We start from the raw sequence: 15,399 nt of genomic DNA on the forward strand, positions 1-15,399 counted from the left end.
TACAAGGAAGACCAGTTAATGTGACTATTATTCAAATTTACACACCAACCACTAAGGTCAAAGATGAGGAAATTGAAGGCTTTTACCAAATTCTGCAGTCTGAAACTTGTCAAACATGCAATCAAGATGCATTAGTAATGACTGGTGATTGGAATGCAAAAGTTAGAAACAAAGAAGAAGGATCTGTAGTTGGAAAATATGGCCTTGGTGATAGAAATGACACAGGATATCATATGATAGCATTTTGCAAGACCAATGAAACATTAGTAGAAGATGAAAGAAATACACAGAGTCACTATACCAAAAAGCAGTCCAAGCTGCACTGAAAGCACTGGTGAAAATCAAGGCTCCAGGAATTGATAGCTTATCAGTTGAGGGTTCAACAAATGGATACAGCGCCTGACCAAAGAAGAAATGATGTATTTGAATCATGGTGTATTCAATATTGAAAATACCATGTTGTATTCAATATTCTTTGATATCACCATAATTCAAAGACATCACAGATATGGAACTCTTCCGTTCGGTTGGCCAGACAGCTGTCCACCAACTTTCTTGGCATAGAGGAGTGTGCACCTCCAGTGCTGCATTTGTTTGCTGAAACATCTCAATTGGTATTTTGCTGATTCCTGGAGCTGTGTTTTTCACCAATTCCTTCAGTGCAGCTTGGACTTCTTCCTTCAGTACCATTCGGTTCTTGATCTTATGCTGCCTCCTGAAATGGTTGAAGATCTAACAATTCTTTTTGGTATAGTGACTCTGTGTAGTCCTTCCATCTTCTTTTGATGCTTCCTGCGTCGTTTAATATTTTCCCTGTAGAATCCTTCAGTATTGCAACTCAAGGCTTGAATTTTTTCTTCAGTTCTTTCAGCTTGGAAAATGCTGAGTGTGTTCTTCCCTTTTGGTTTTCTAATTCCAGGTCTTTGCACATTTCATTATAATGTTTTACTTTGTCTTCTTAAGCCACCCTTTGAAATCTTCTGTTTGGCTCTTTTAATTTATCATTTCTTCCATTCACTTTCACTGCTCTACATTCAAGAGCAAGTTTCAGAGTCTCTTCTGACATCCATTTTGGTCTTTTCTTTCTTTCCTGTCTTTTTAATGACCTTTTGCTTTCTTCATGTATGATGTCCTTGACGTCATCCCACAATTTATCTGGTGTTTGGTTGTTAGTGTTCAATGTGTCAAATCTATTCTTGAGATGGCTCTAAACTCAAGTGGGATATACTCAAGGTCATACTCTGGCTCTTGTGGACTTGTTTTAATTTTCTTCAGCTTCAGTGTGAACTTGTATATGAGCAATTGATGGTCTGTCCTGCAGTCAGCCTTGTTCTGACTGATGATATTGAGCTTTTCCGTCGTCTCTTTCCAGAGATGTGGTGCATTTAATTCCTGTGTTTTCCATTTGGCGAGGTCCATGCGTATAGCCTCAGTTTATATTGCTGAAAAAAGGTATTTGCAGTGAGTATAAGTTGCTGTTCTTACAAAATTTCTATCATGTGACCTCCTGCATCGTTTCTATCACCAAGGCCATATTTTCCAACTACAGATCCTCCTTCTTTGTTTTCAACTTTTGCATTCCAATCACCAGTCACTATTAATGCATCTTGATTGCAGGTTTGATCAATTTCAGACTGCAGAAGTTGGAAAATCTTCCATTTCCTCTTCTTTGGCATTAGTGGTTGGTATGTAAATTTGAAAAACAATTGTATTAGTCTTCCTTTTAGGCATACAGATATTATCCTATCACTGGCAGTGTTGTGCTTCAGGATAGATCTTAAAATGTTCTTTCCGACGATGACTGTGACACCGTTCCTTTTCAATTTGTCATTTCCAACACAGTAAACCATATAATTGTCTGATTCAAAATGGTCAATACCCATCCCTTTTAGCTCAGTAATGCCTAGAATATCGATCTTTTTATGTTCCATTTCATTTTTGACTATTTCTGATTTTCCTAGATTCATACTTTGTACATTACATGTTCTGATTATTAACATATATTTGCAGCTGTTCTCATTCTGAGTCATGTCACCTCATTAAATGAAGGTCCTGAGAGCTTTACTCCATCCATGCCATTAAGGTTGACTCTAGGCAGCTCTTAACCCAGTCGTATTATGAGTGCCTTTCAACCTGTGGAGCTCATCTTCTGGCACTATATCAGACAATATTCTACTGCCATTCATAAGGTTGGAGCTCTGGTGGCACAGTGGTTAAGAGCACTGCTGCTAACCAAAATGCTGCTAACCAGTTTGAGCCCACCAGCTGCTCCTTGGAAATCTTATGAGGCAGTTCTCCGCAGTCCTATAGGGTCACTATGAGTCAGAATTGACTTGATGGTAATGGGTTTAGTTTTTGGTTTTGGATTCATAAGGTTTTCACTGGCCAATTTTTTTTATAAGAAGACTTCCAGGTCTTTCTTTCTAATCTGTCTTGTCTGGAAGCTCTGGTGTCAAGATATCAAACAATATATTTCATTGGGGAAATCTGTTGCAAAAGACCTCTTTAAAGTTTTGAAAAGCAAAGATATCACTTTGAGGACTAAGGTATTCCTGACCCAAACCATGGTATTTTCAATCACCTCTTATACACGTGAAAGCTGGACAACGAATAAAAAAGACCGAAGAATTGATGCCCTTAAATTACAGTGTTGGGGAATATTGAGTATACCATGGACTGCCAGAAGAATAAACAAGTCTGTCTTGAAAGAAGTACAGCCAGTGTGCTCCTTGGAAGAAAGAATGGTGAGACTTCTTCTTACATACTTTGTATGTGTTGTCAGGAGGGACCAGTCACTGGAGAAGGATATCATGCTCAGCAAGGTAGAGTGTCAGGAAAAAAGAAGACCTTCAAGGAGATGGACTGACACAGTGGTTACAACAATGGGCTCAAACATAGCAATGACTGTGAGGATGGTGAAGGACCAGGTAGTATTTCGTTCTGTTGTACGTAAGGTTGCTATGAGTCAGAATTGACTCAATGGCACCTAACAACAACAACATAAAAAAATAATGGAATATAAGAAACTAATGACAGGGGCTGTGAAGGGGGCTTGATAGATGAAGAAGAACCCTTCATGTTCACTCTACACCTCTTTATCCTTTTTGGTTTTTAAGTCATGTGAACATATTACAGTGAAATTCGATGGGACTGCCTTGTTTTTCAGAGTCTTACACATTTTTTGCTTTGAGAGGGTGCAGTCTTACCATTTTTCTAATATTCCTTTTAGTGGAAAATTTTGAGTTTTCCTTCTCTGACAGGTTTCTGCCTTACATAGGTTACTGTTTTTACAGGTTTTACTATATCTGTCCAAGCAAAAATACATATAAAAATACATATATAAATGTAAAAAGATAATTTTTATCTTTAAGGATAATACAAAGCCATTAAAAAATTTTAAGGAGTGGCACCTTAGATTTGGCTTTTAAAAAACACGCCCTAGGCTGCAATATGGAGAATGAATTGGAAGAGGTCAGAGTGGATGCTGATAAGGTGGTTAAGAGGCCAGTGGAAACTGCAATGAGATACCATTTTACACCTAATAGAATGCCGACAATAAAAAGTACTGGCAAGGATGTGGAGAAATTGAAACCCTCCTATGTTGCTGGTGGGAAAGTAAAATGGTGCAGTCTCTTTGGAAAACAGTCTGGCCATCTTCAAAAAGTTAAATGGAGAGTTATCATATGATTCATCGATTTCACTCCTAGGTGTGTATACCTAATAGAATTGAAAATGTATGTCCACCTGAAAACTTGTACAAGAGTATTCATAGCAGCAATGTTCGTAATAACTCAAAAATGGAAAAAAAACTCAAGTATTTGTCAACAAATGAATGGATAAACAAAATGTGGTATATTCATACGATGGGATATTATTTGGGATAAAAATGAATGATGTTCTGATGTATGCTTTGATATGGATGAACCTTGAGAACAGGCCAAGTGAAATAAGCCAGACACAAAAGGCCACATATTATATGATTCCATTTATAGGGAATGTCTAGACTAGGCAAATTCAGAGACAGAACTTTGATTAGAGATTGCTTAGAGATGGGGCGGGGACAATGTGGGGGAGAAATGGAGATTAACTGCTAATGTGTGTAGAATTTCTTTTAGGGGGGATGAAAATGTTCTAAAATTAGATAATGGCCATGGTTGCACAACCATCTAAATATACTAAAAACCATTGTATCTACACTTTAAATAGGTGAGTTGTATGGTATGTGAATTATATTTCAATAAAGCTGCTTTAAAAAAAGCAGTAAGTGAAATATTTAATTTCTAAAAGGCATCATGCCCATATGGATACATCAATAATTTCTTTCAAATTCAATAATCTTCTAAGAAAAAGATCATGAATAGATAAATTGCCCTCAGCTTTAAGAAAATATGGAAAACGTTCCATTTCAAGTATTTAGCACAACCCTGATATAAAAATCTGTCAGAATGTATTACGGTTATGTAAGATATTATCATTAGGGGAAAGGGTATATGGGAATGCTGGGTAGTATTGCACTTTTCATGAGTCTAAAATTATTTCAAAATAACAAACCAGTTGCCATGAAGTAGATTCTGATATATGGCAACCCCATTTGTATCAGAGCAGAGCTGTGCTCCACAGGGTTTTCAATTGCTGATTATTCAGAAGTAGACTGCCAGGCCTTTCTTCTGAGGTGCTTCTGGGCGAACTCAAATGGTTTGCTCCACCCAGGGACTCCATTTCAAGATAAAAAGTTTTAAAAAATCCATCAAAGGCTCTGGTTCAAGATGATAAACTCAGCATAACATTTATCTTCTTCTTGTTTGTTGTATCCCACAAATTTTGGATGTAGTATTTTCATTATGATAGTAATTTCCATTATGGTTTTGACTCATGAGTTATTTGGAAGGCTTTTTTTCCCCTTAATTTCCAGATGTATGTTTTTATTTATATTTTGTATTGGTGTCAAAGAACATATGTATTATACAATTCTTTAAAATTTGAATTATATCAGCTGAGACTTGTATGACTTAGAATGTGATCAATTTTTATAAATGTTCTAGGTATGTTTAAGAAAAAGCAGTGTTCCTCGAATTTTGAGTGCATGGTTCTACACATGTTCCTTAAATCAACCTTGTAAACTGGGTTGTTAAAAAAAGGGGGGGGGGGAAGCATTGCAGCAATCCAGGCGAGAGTGGAGTGATTCCAGATTTATTCAGCAGACAAAATGGACATGTTCTCATGTTGGATGGGGGTGAGGGAGGGGAGATGGAGAAACAGACCTCAAGGATGATTCCCTTGGCTTCTGGTTTATGCAATTCGAGAGTTGGAGCTGTACAATTGAGATGGGGAATCCTGGGAAAGATTAGGAAATCTTTATGTATCCCTCAATAATGTTTCTTAGCCCCCTATGGATGACCGGAGGAAGCTGGCAATGTTAAGGGTTTGGGGCTGGGACTGGGCCTGGGACTCAGCAGCTTTCCCTAGAGCTCTGTATATATCTGTATCACAACAGTTACCATGGTGTAGTCGCAATACACGGTATTGCATCCACTAGATTGTGGGCTCGGAAGATGGCCTGAGTACTTCTGCATCTCCAGGACTTTGCCCAGGGCGTGGCTCCGCCCTTTCCCCCATTCCGTTTCTCCTAGGTCCGCACCCACGGGATTTCCCGCCCTTTGGACTGGCCTCGCCTTAAAGGACCTCGCTCCGCCCCTAGAGGTAGCATTTCCTCCAACCTAGTAGGGATGAGGTGATTGACGAGAGTATTCTCCAGTCCTAACGCTGAATGACCACTTATTACCAATTAGACGGTAGCAGAGGCGGGTACCAAAGCATGAAGTAGAGGTGACCAGGAAGTGGGAGCTGAGGTTGGAAGGAAGGACGAAACCAGGTCCAGGTGGTGGTGTAAAGGTAATGGGGTATCTGGATCCCCCAACTCCCTCCTTTCCCCATCCTTTAAGCCCGAGGTTACTTCGTCCTTTCCCCATCCCTAGGTCAGGGGTATATCGCCGCTGGGAGCTAAGATCGCCATTTCCTCTTTTTTTTTTTTTAACGGGGAAGAGGATGTGTCTACATATTTAAACGTTTAAGGATCTGTCTTGAGCTCCCTTCTTCGCTTCTCCTTCTCTTAACCTGGGGTGAAAGTCCTGCCCCCACCTCCTTTCCTGGGGAGCGGTAAAGTTGTTTGAGATCCTTCCTTATCCAGTGCGATGGGATGGTTAAAGCCCTCCGACTCTGTCTGAGGAAGGGGAGGGTGAGTGACGGGAACTGCGAGCTTCAAGGACTCTGCCCTGCTTGTGAGGGGTTAGAGACCTCCATCTGTGGCGGAGGTAGCGGAAGGTGGAGGGGCAATGGGAGAGAGGTTCCTGTGGTTAGGGTACTAGGAATAGAATAGGTGTTCAGGGCGAAAAACGAGTGGAAGAAAACGTTTCTTAGGGGTCCTGGTAGTTGAAAGTACAGTGGGCGAGGCCACTGTGGGGCGGCAAGCGTTGAGGGTGGTCGCGGGTTCTAAAATCTCCTTCCCACCTCGGGGGCCGTCAGCTTTTTGCCTCATTTGTTTCTCCTCAGGCTTAGGGAAACACCTGAACAATGTGGAATCCCAATGCCGGTAGGTGTTTGCTAGATCTCTTCTCTCCTCCCCACCGCCTTTTCAGATGGGCCCCATTCCAGGAAGTTTCTGTGTCAGTTTTTCCCAGATTCTCCCCTCCCCAAAAGCAAAGTCCTTAGACTACAAAGTTCATTTGCTTTTGTCTCTGCTCAGCTCTTCCAGGTTCGTTTTTTTTCTCCCTGACTCAGGCTTCTCTCCCCACCCTTCTTTTCTCCGTTCTCGCCTTTCCATTTCCTTTAAGTGTTGTGTGCCATGGAGGCGATTCTGACTCAGCGACCCCATGTGACAAAGTAGAGCAGTCCCATAGGGTTTTATTGGCTGTAATCTTTATGGTTAATCTTTATGAAAACAGATCTCCAGGTCTTTCTCTCCCTGAGCCGCTGGGTGGATTCAAACCACCAACCTTTTGGTTAGCAGCTGAGCATTTAACCATTGTGCCACCAGGGCTCCTTTCCTTTTTAAGTACAGGGTGAGAAACTGAATCTGCTACTCTTTGTTGTTGTTGTTATCAGAGATTCTGGGTAGTTTCTAACCTTAATTTTTTCTCTACTTCTTCCACCAGGGCAGCCAGGGCCAAATCCATGTCGCCCTAACCCTGGATGTCCCAACCCTGTCTATCCACATCCTGCCAATCCTGCCTTTCCTCCAGGTCCCTTTCCCACACCCCCAGGAGTTCCCCAGGGGAATCCAGCTTTCCCCCCATGTGGGCCCCCTCAACCTGTGCCACAACCAGGGTATCCAGGATGCCAACCCCCAAAACCCTGCCCACCTCCTGGCCCCTGCCCTCCTCCATACCCACCATCTGCCCCTGGAGTGCCTCCAATGAATCCCTTGGCTCCTGGCATGGTAGGACCAGGAATAGTGATGGACAAGAAGATGCAGAAGAAAATGAAGAAAGCTCATAAAAAGATGCACAAACACCACAAGCATGGCAAGGTCAGTGTTCCTCTGGAGTCTGGGTAGAGAGGGCCTGCTCCCTCAGAAAGATTATGCAGGCTGGGGTTGGTTGAGGGGGATTCTCAGTCTTATGCCATAGGGGATGGTGATCGTGGTGCTTTGGTAGATAGTTCTTCCTTTTTGTGAAGGATTCCCACTGAAATCCTGAGAAGAAATATTAGCTTATTGGACCTATCAGGGTCTAGGCTGAGCCTAAGAATAGATAGCTGAATCAAAAGCCCTTCTTGTCTGGTGTTCCCTCTCCCAAAGCTTTTGTCCCCTTTGCCTCCCCCTCCAGAAGCCTGTTTTAACAAGTTGGACACATCCACTGAGTTTGTCAAAATGCTGATTAATAGGGTCAGCCCTTGGACAAAGCAAAGTCCTTTATAATGATTAACAGAATAATAATCTAGCCCTAATTCCTGGAGCTCCTTTGTCTCCTTTGGTGTTTTCAAGGTGTATTGTTAATTAACTAGGCCTTTTGTCCTACCATTCATCAGGGATACTGAGGACAAGGACAGGTGAAAGACTTAGCCTCAAACAAAGCCAGGAACTAAGAGGGTTTCATACTTAGTTTTCACCAAACCAAACCTATTGCTGTCGAGTTGATTCCAACTCATAGCGCCCCTATAGGACAGAGTAGAACTGCCTCGTAGAGTTTCCGGGGAGCTGCTGGCAGATTCTCAAACTGCCGACCTTTTGGTTAGCAGTTGAGCTCTTAACCACTGTGCCACTAGGGCTGCTATCTGTTCTAGCAGTGTTAATTAGCAAGGGTAAGACCAGCTCACAGGACAACTCCAGAAGGGTTAAGCTTACCTGGATCTTGAAGAGGCCTTAATTTGCATCTTAAGGCCCATGTTGTTAGATGCTATCTAGTTGATTTCAGCTCATAGCGACCCCATGTGACAGAGCAGAACTGCCCCATAGGTTTTTCTAGGCTATAATCTTTACAGGAGCAGATTGCCAGATCCTTCTCCTGTGTAGCAGCTGGGTGGGTTCAAACCGCCAACCTTTCTTTCAGCAGCTTAGGGCATAACGGTCTCCACCAGGGCTCCTTCTTAAGGCCTATGTTGGTGTGCCTTTGAGTGGACTCCGACTCATAGCGACCCTATAGGACAGAGTAGAACTGTTTTATAGGGTTTCCTAGGCTGTAAATCTTTACAGGAGCAGATCACCAAGTCTTTTCTCCTGAGGAGCCTCTGATGGCTTTGGACCGCTAACCTTTTGGTAAGCAGCTGAGCACTTAACCATTGCACCACCAGGGCTCCTCTTGAAGCCCATAAAAACCAAAAAACCAAACTCGTTGCTATGGAGTTGGCTCTGACTCATAGCGACCCTGTAGGTCAGAGTAGAACTGCCCCATAGGGTTTCCAAGGTTGTAAATCTTTACAGAAGCAGACTGCCATATCTTTCTCCCATGGACTGGCTGGTGCATTCAAATCGCTGATCTTTTGGTTTGCAGCTGAGTGCTTAAACACTGCACCACCAGGACTCCCTCTTAAGGCCCATATTAGGCCTTGAATCCTGACTCTGAGTCTTTGATTAAAATTTGAGGAGAATGAAAGATGAGATTGAACGGGGAAGAAATTACCCTGGAGACTCAGAAACGTTTTTAATGGTAGCCCTGTGGCGCGGTGGTTAAGAGCTATGTCTGTAAACCAGAAGGTTGGCAGTTCAAATCCACCAGCTGCTCCTTGGAAACCCTATGGGGCAGTTCTACTCTGTCCGATAGGGTCACTATGGGTCAGAGTCAATGGCAATGGGTTTGGTTGTTTGGTTTTGGTGGTGCGGTGGTGAAAGCGCTGCTATTAACTAAAAGGTCAGTGGTTCAAACTCACCAGCCACTCCTTGGAGAAAGATATGGCAGTCTGCTTTCTTAAAGATTTACAGCCTTGGGAACCCTCTGGGGCAGTTCTGCTCTGTCCTATAGGGCTGCTGTGAGTCGGAATCCACTGGATGGCAGTGGGTATTGATGGGATTATGCATATAAGGAACCTTGAATGGGACTCCCCTAGCCTTCTCTCCCATCTTCCCCACTTTCTCCCAGTGAGGCTTAGGAAAAAGTAGAGATACATGCACATACAGCTGCGGTTTCTACTCACTTTTCTTAGATTCATAGCCACTAGAAATTTTTTATGCAGTTAATCAATAGGTATTTATAAGGTAGCAGCTGTTTCTAAGTACTGTACTGTTCTAGTGCCTACAATTGATTCCTTGTCTGGGCATTGACTTAGGTAAAGAAAGCTGCATACTTGCTCCAAATGCAATACCTTATATTCTGTGCAATGATTTAGGATGGTTTCATCCATTCCTGTATGCTTATTGCTGAAAGAAGCCCTTGCTTTTGCTGTTGAAGGGACAGTCTGGTTCCCAACTCCTGACTTTCTTGGGGAAGGGGTACCTGGGTGTAGGGGTGGGGCACTAAGGAATGGCCACTGGGATGATCAAGGATCATTTGGATCTGATGCTATCTCCTCTCCCCTTTCCCCTTGCAGCATTCCTCTTCTTCCTCCTCTTCTTCCAGCAGTGACTCTGACTGAATACAGGGCCTGGACCCTTCCCTCAAGTCTCACCAGTTCTGCTCTCCCATCAAGCTTCAGATGCCATGTTGTACTGAGGGAAATTAACCCTTGTGCCTCCCGCCTGAACCTCACCCTGCCACTCAGCCCTAACTGGCTAGGGAAAGTGGGAAAAGGATTGCCATGGGCTAGTAAAGGCCTTCTTGCTTCCCGGATAGAATTTTTAGCTAATAAGTTTAGCAGGGGCGTTGTTTTTTGAAGATGGTGAGCCCTTTGAACTAAATGCTGAAGACAAGTTTAAGATCTGTAAAATGTGATTTTAAAAAAAACTTTATTTTGTAATAGTGGTGGATGGGGGTGTGTTTGGAAATTTGACAATGTAAAAAAAAAATCCTGTAACTTTTTTGTAATGGTGGTATAATTCAATGGTTCAGTGGCAAATACATTTCCCAGTAAGCCTTTTATTGTTTGTACTAACTGCAAGCCTGCTGGGAAGTGGAGTTCCTTTGGTTGGTGAGCTCTGACTGCCATTGCAGAACCTCATCTCTACTCTTTAGCTCAGTATGGTATCTCAGGTCCTACTCACATTCTCCAGCTCTCAGTCCAAATAAAGCTATTTCTCCCGGTCTCTGTTCACCTGTGCCATTACCTTGGCTGGGCCTAGCACATTTAACAACTTTTGCTACCTTCCATTGAACTTTTAAAGTGTGTAAGTTTTACAGTCACGAACCAAAGCATCTAGTGAGGTAGATAGCATACTACCCCTATGTTTCTTAAGAGTGAGGAACCTTCAGAATTGGTTCAGGTTTAATGGAACAGGCTTTGTGTCTTCCCTTCGATGGATGGATATAGGCCTTCAGCATAAGTTTGTGTAGCTGCTACTACAGAGGTTCTCAACCCTGGCTGTCTACCAGCTATCTGAAAGAGCAATTTGGGGCCAAACCCCAAATCTGTTGAATAAGACTCTTTAAGGATAGAACCCTACAAATCAGTATTTTTAAAAAACTGTGTGTATAATTGATACATAGCTAGAATCAAGGGCCACTGGTTTACTATATGCCATGCACGGTACTACACACTGAGTTCTCAAAAGTATGTCTAGTGGAGGAAAATATCTAAAAGAGTTAGTAAAGATAAACCCCATTGCCATCGAGTCGATTCCAACTCACAGCCACCCTATAGGATAGAGTAGAGCTGCACCGAAGGGTTTCCAAGAAGTGGCTGGTGGATTCCAACTGCCGACCCTTTTGGTTAGCAGCCAAGCTGTTAACTGCTGTGCCACCAGGGTTCCTATTTGTAAAGACAGATGCTATAAAATGCCAGGAGGATATAGACATGGAAATAATTCTCACTGGGAAGGGAGGAAGGAGTCAAAGATGACTCCTCAAAAGAAGTGACATTTGAACTAACTCCTAGGCCTTGAATGAGAAAGTATGCGTAGAAAAGATGGAAGAATGGATTTACCAAGGGATAAGAGAGGAGCTGGGAAAGACATGTGCCTAGGCACAGAGTCATAAAACAAACTAGCATGTCTGAGAATTACAGGTATCCCATTGGGACTATATTGATTTTCTGGGAAATTGTTTATTGAGGAACTACTGCATTCTGGATGCTGAAGCTACAAAGATGAGTAAGAGAGTTCTTGCCCTTCATGAGCTACAAGATCTATTGGAGCATACAGATATGTAAATAGTTAATGATAACATAGTAAAAAGGACTGCATTGGAGACCGGATTGAGCAATGGTGGAGCAGAGGAAACAGTGACAGTATCAGTGAGAAATGAGCTAGTTCTGGCCTGGATCTTGGGATGAGCAAGCATTTCCCAGCTGGTAAATAATATCAGCTAACATGTACTGAGCATTTATTATGTGCCAGGCACTGAGAGCTTCACATTTATAACTTGTGTAATCTTTACAGCAACTCTATGAGGTAGGTACTATTTCCATTTTGTAGATGAGGAAAACTGCAGTATTAAGAAGTTAAATAACTTGCCCAAGGTCACATGGTAGTAAATGGTTCAGTCAGAATTTGAACTCAGGCTCTTGAGTCTGTGCTATTTTGTAAAAAGGTAGATGAGAGTTCAGATGCTTCTGAACCTCCTACATAGTTTACTATGTAAAAGTCTGAAAGCAGCAGGAAATGGGAGATGGGGCTGGAGGAAAGAGTGGACCTGAGAGATGTTTCTGAGGTGGAACCCATAGGACTTGGGGATGGAGTGTGGGCTTGAAGAACAGGAAAGGAGTACGTTTATTTGGCTGTAACGTGTCTATGGCTTGTCCCTGTGGAGAATTATATGAAAAAAAAAAATGCTTGAGGTATTCCTGTATTTTACCACTAGCTTCTGATATTAGAAAATCCAAGGTCAAGGTCTGCTTTTCCAGTCTTGGGTTTGGGGGCAATTCTAACTTTTTTCCCCCAATCACTCTATTTTCATCAGCTCCTTTTCCTTTTTTGAGGAGAAGAGAGATGTGGGCGGGGGACGGGATGGGATGGGGGTAGGGTGGATCGTGAGATGAAGAGAAATAAATGTTGACAAACCAGAAATAAGGAAGACTACGAGAAGGGGTGAAAAGGGGAAAAATAAAACCAGAAAACAGAAAAAATAGAGGAAGAGAATTCACTGATTCCCCCCCCACCTCTAACCATGGAGAGCAGAATTCTCCCCTTTCTAGCATTTCTAAGCCATATGCAGAGCACCTTTTTTGTTTTGTTACTATTGTTTCTCAAAAGTTTAACTCTTTAAAAGTTAAAAATGATACATGTACTTGGGGGAAAATTATGCCATTTTTAATAGGATGTTCAGTGAAAAGTAAGGCTCTCTTCTTATCCCAGATTTCTAGCTTCTTCCTCAAAGGTAACCACAACTGCCAGATTCTTCTGCAAACTTCTAGAGCTATTCTGTGCATAGTCAAGCTCTACCTTTCAATTTCTACCTCACATTGTTCTGTTCCTATTGCCCCCCGCCCCCGCCTCCCCGTATCAAATGGGAGCATACCATAGCCCTCTTTTGGGCCTACCTTTTTCTCATTTAACCATCTATCTTGGATTTGGTTCCCTATCAGTGCATGTAGATAGACAATATTCTTTTTTTTAAATAATTTTTATTGTGCTTTAAGTGAAAGTTTACAAATCAAGTCAGTCTCTCACACATAAACTTATATACACCTTACTACATACTCCCATTTACTCTCCGCCTAATGAGTCAGCCCACTCCTTCCTTCCAGTCTCTCCTTTCGTGACCATTTTGCCAGTTTCTAACCCCCTCTACCCTCCCATCTCCCCTCCAGACAGGAGATGCGACAACATTCTTTTAACAGCTTCAACTTACTCAGGCAACTTAAAAAAATTTTTATTGTGCTTTAAGTGAAAGTTTATGAATTGAGTCAGCCTCTCATACAAAAATTTATATACACCTAATAAGACAGCACACTCCTCCTCTTCACCCTCTATTTCCATGTCCATTCAGACAGCTGTCCCCCTCTGGTTTCTCATCTCCCCTCCCGACAGGAGCTGCCCAGATAGTCTCATGTGTCTACTTGAGCCAAGAAGCTCACTCCTCGCCAGTATCATTTTCTATCATATAGTCCAGTCCTATCCCTGCCCGAAGAGTTGGCTTTGAGAATGGTTTCTGTCTTTCAACCAATTTTTTTATTGCAGTGAACTTCTTTATACACGTATCTTTCCCAGAGGTTGAAAAATTGCGTGCCCATGGACTATATCTGGCCCTCAGATATATATATATATATATATATATATATATATATATATATATATATATATATGTGTGTGTGTGTGTGTATGTATTTTTTTGGGGGGGGAGAGACCGCTTATTGTGTTAAATATTAGAAATTTTCACATAAAGATTGAGATTTCAAGCTGGAAACTGGCAAGTGGTCTCACATTCCCGAAGGCAGAAATTCTGGCCTTGAGTAGCAGTTATTTCTTAGATGGGTCCTGTAGTCTAAGGCTTCCCACAGTCTTTTCAACTCCTTGTCTTGCTATAGAGTTAGGGTTCATCCAGTTACAGTACTTGCCTGAATCCTGAGAGCACTGGGTTTGTGCACCCTGGTTTTGTATATCAGTATAAGCTTCTGTAAAGATGGAGTTCTTAACTGTTTTTATCTTATACCTTTACCACCCTGTGTCCAAGACAGCATCTGGAATTATGCCATTCTCTTCTTAAAAAGAAACTAAGATTTCCACACAATTTAAAACCCATGAGATCTAAAATACAAGTAGATATTTTAGCTTCAGTAACTGCAAATAAGGGGATGTGTTTTTTATCTAGTTTACTGCCTTTTGGGAATTGTCTCCCTATATCAAGTTGCTCTGTGGCCCTAGGCAAGTCACTGTCTTGGTTAGCTTGTTTCTCCTTCTGAGAAGAAGTTATCAAGTCATAAAATTATCAGGTATTGCTATTAGGAGCACCCCATCTTTCTCTTCCAAAACTGGCTGCCATTGTTGGCCAGCCCCAAGTAGGAACCACATTAGGAGAGGATGATGATATTTTATTAACTTTTTTTTCATATTAAGGAGAAAAATATTTCTCTTTTCTTTACTACAGAACGATTGAGTTTTTTTGTCTATTAACATAAGGCACTTAGATACTACTATAAAACACAGTAGTACTTTATAAACTCATCTATCACAACAAAACGTGTGTTTTTATCAGAAAAATTTTTGGTATTAAAGTTTCCTATCTTCCAAAGGTGTGAATGAGATAAAGCAAACCTCCTCCTAGTGAAGGTGGGTGAGGGGGTTGGAATCAGCTTTTATTGAGCTTTTACTGTATTCCTTGTGCTCCGCAGGTATGTTACGTACATTAACCCAGTTGGTTCTCAGTAAAACCTGAAGGCAGAAAACAGGCTAAAAGAGGATGAGTAAATTGCTTAGGAACACTCAACTGGTAGAGTTTGGATTTGAATCTAGAACTTTCTGACTCCAAAGTCCCACACTGTCCTCTGTACCCCATATCCTCCTTTCCTTCTTCCAAATGACTCCTTGCTTTGCCCTTCACAGTGCTTTGCTTAGAACTCATTCATACCACTACTACACTGAACCATGGATTGGAGGATGTGGGTGTTCTGCTGACATTGGAGTTCCTTGATGTCTGGGACCTTGTATTTTATTAACTTCTAACTTGAACTCTGACCCCTCACATTAGAAATTATTTCATGGATAGCCACTCACCTTCACTCCAGCTTTCAGAGCCTGGGGGTATAAAATGACCCAACTCCAAAATCTTGAGGGGAAACTGACCTTTAGCCCAGGCCTCATAGTAAGCTTGTTCCCTAGTTTGCCTTTTTCTGGGTATCCTAACATTTTCCTACTTTCTTCCCTCTCTCAGTATTTGG

The 15,399-nt window shown here is 41.9% G+C and overlaps 1 protein-coding gene across 2 annotated transcripts; it reads left to right on the plus strand.

The window, feature by feature from the left end:
• Positions 1-5,794: 5,794 nt before the first annotated feature.
• Positions 5,795-12,359, plus strand: PRR13 (proline rich 13). Of its 2 annotated transcripts, none has more exons than XM_049883275.1 (4): positions 5,795-5,892; positions 6,550-6,589; positions 7,152-7,525; positions 10,021-12,358. In XM_049883275.1, the coding sequence occupies exons 2-4, from the start codon at positions 6,571-6,573 to the stop codon at positions 10,063-10,065; spliced, it is 438 nt and encodes a 145-aa protein (XP_049739232.1). In that variant the 5' UTR covers positions 5,795-5,892; positions 6,550-6,570; the 3' UTR covers positions 10,066-12,358. The 2 variants fall into 2 exon arrangements, with proteins under 2 accessions (XP_049739232.1, XP_049739233.1); XM_049883276.1 differs by lacking the exon at positions 5,795-5,892 and adding an exon at positions 6,061-6,235 and having other exon boundaries at positions 10,021-12,359.
• The last annotated feature ends 3,040 nt before the right edge of the window (positions 12,360-15,399 follow it).

The sequence above is a fragment of the Elephas maximus genome, chromosome 4, assembly GCF_024166365.1.
Source record: "Elephas maximus indicus isolate mEleMax1 chromosome 4, mEleMax1 primary haplotype, whole genome shotgun sequence".
NCBI lineage: Eukaryota > Metazoa > Chordata > Mammalia > Proboscidea > Elephantidae > Elephas > Elephas maximus.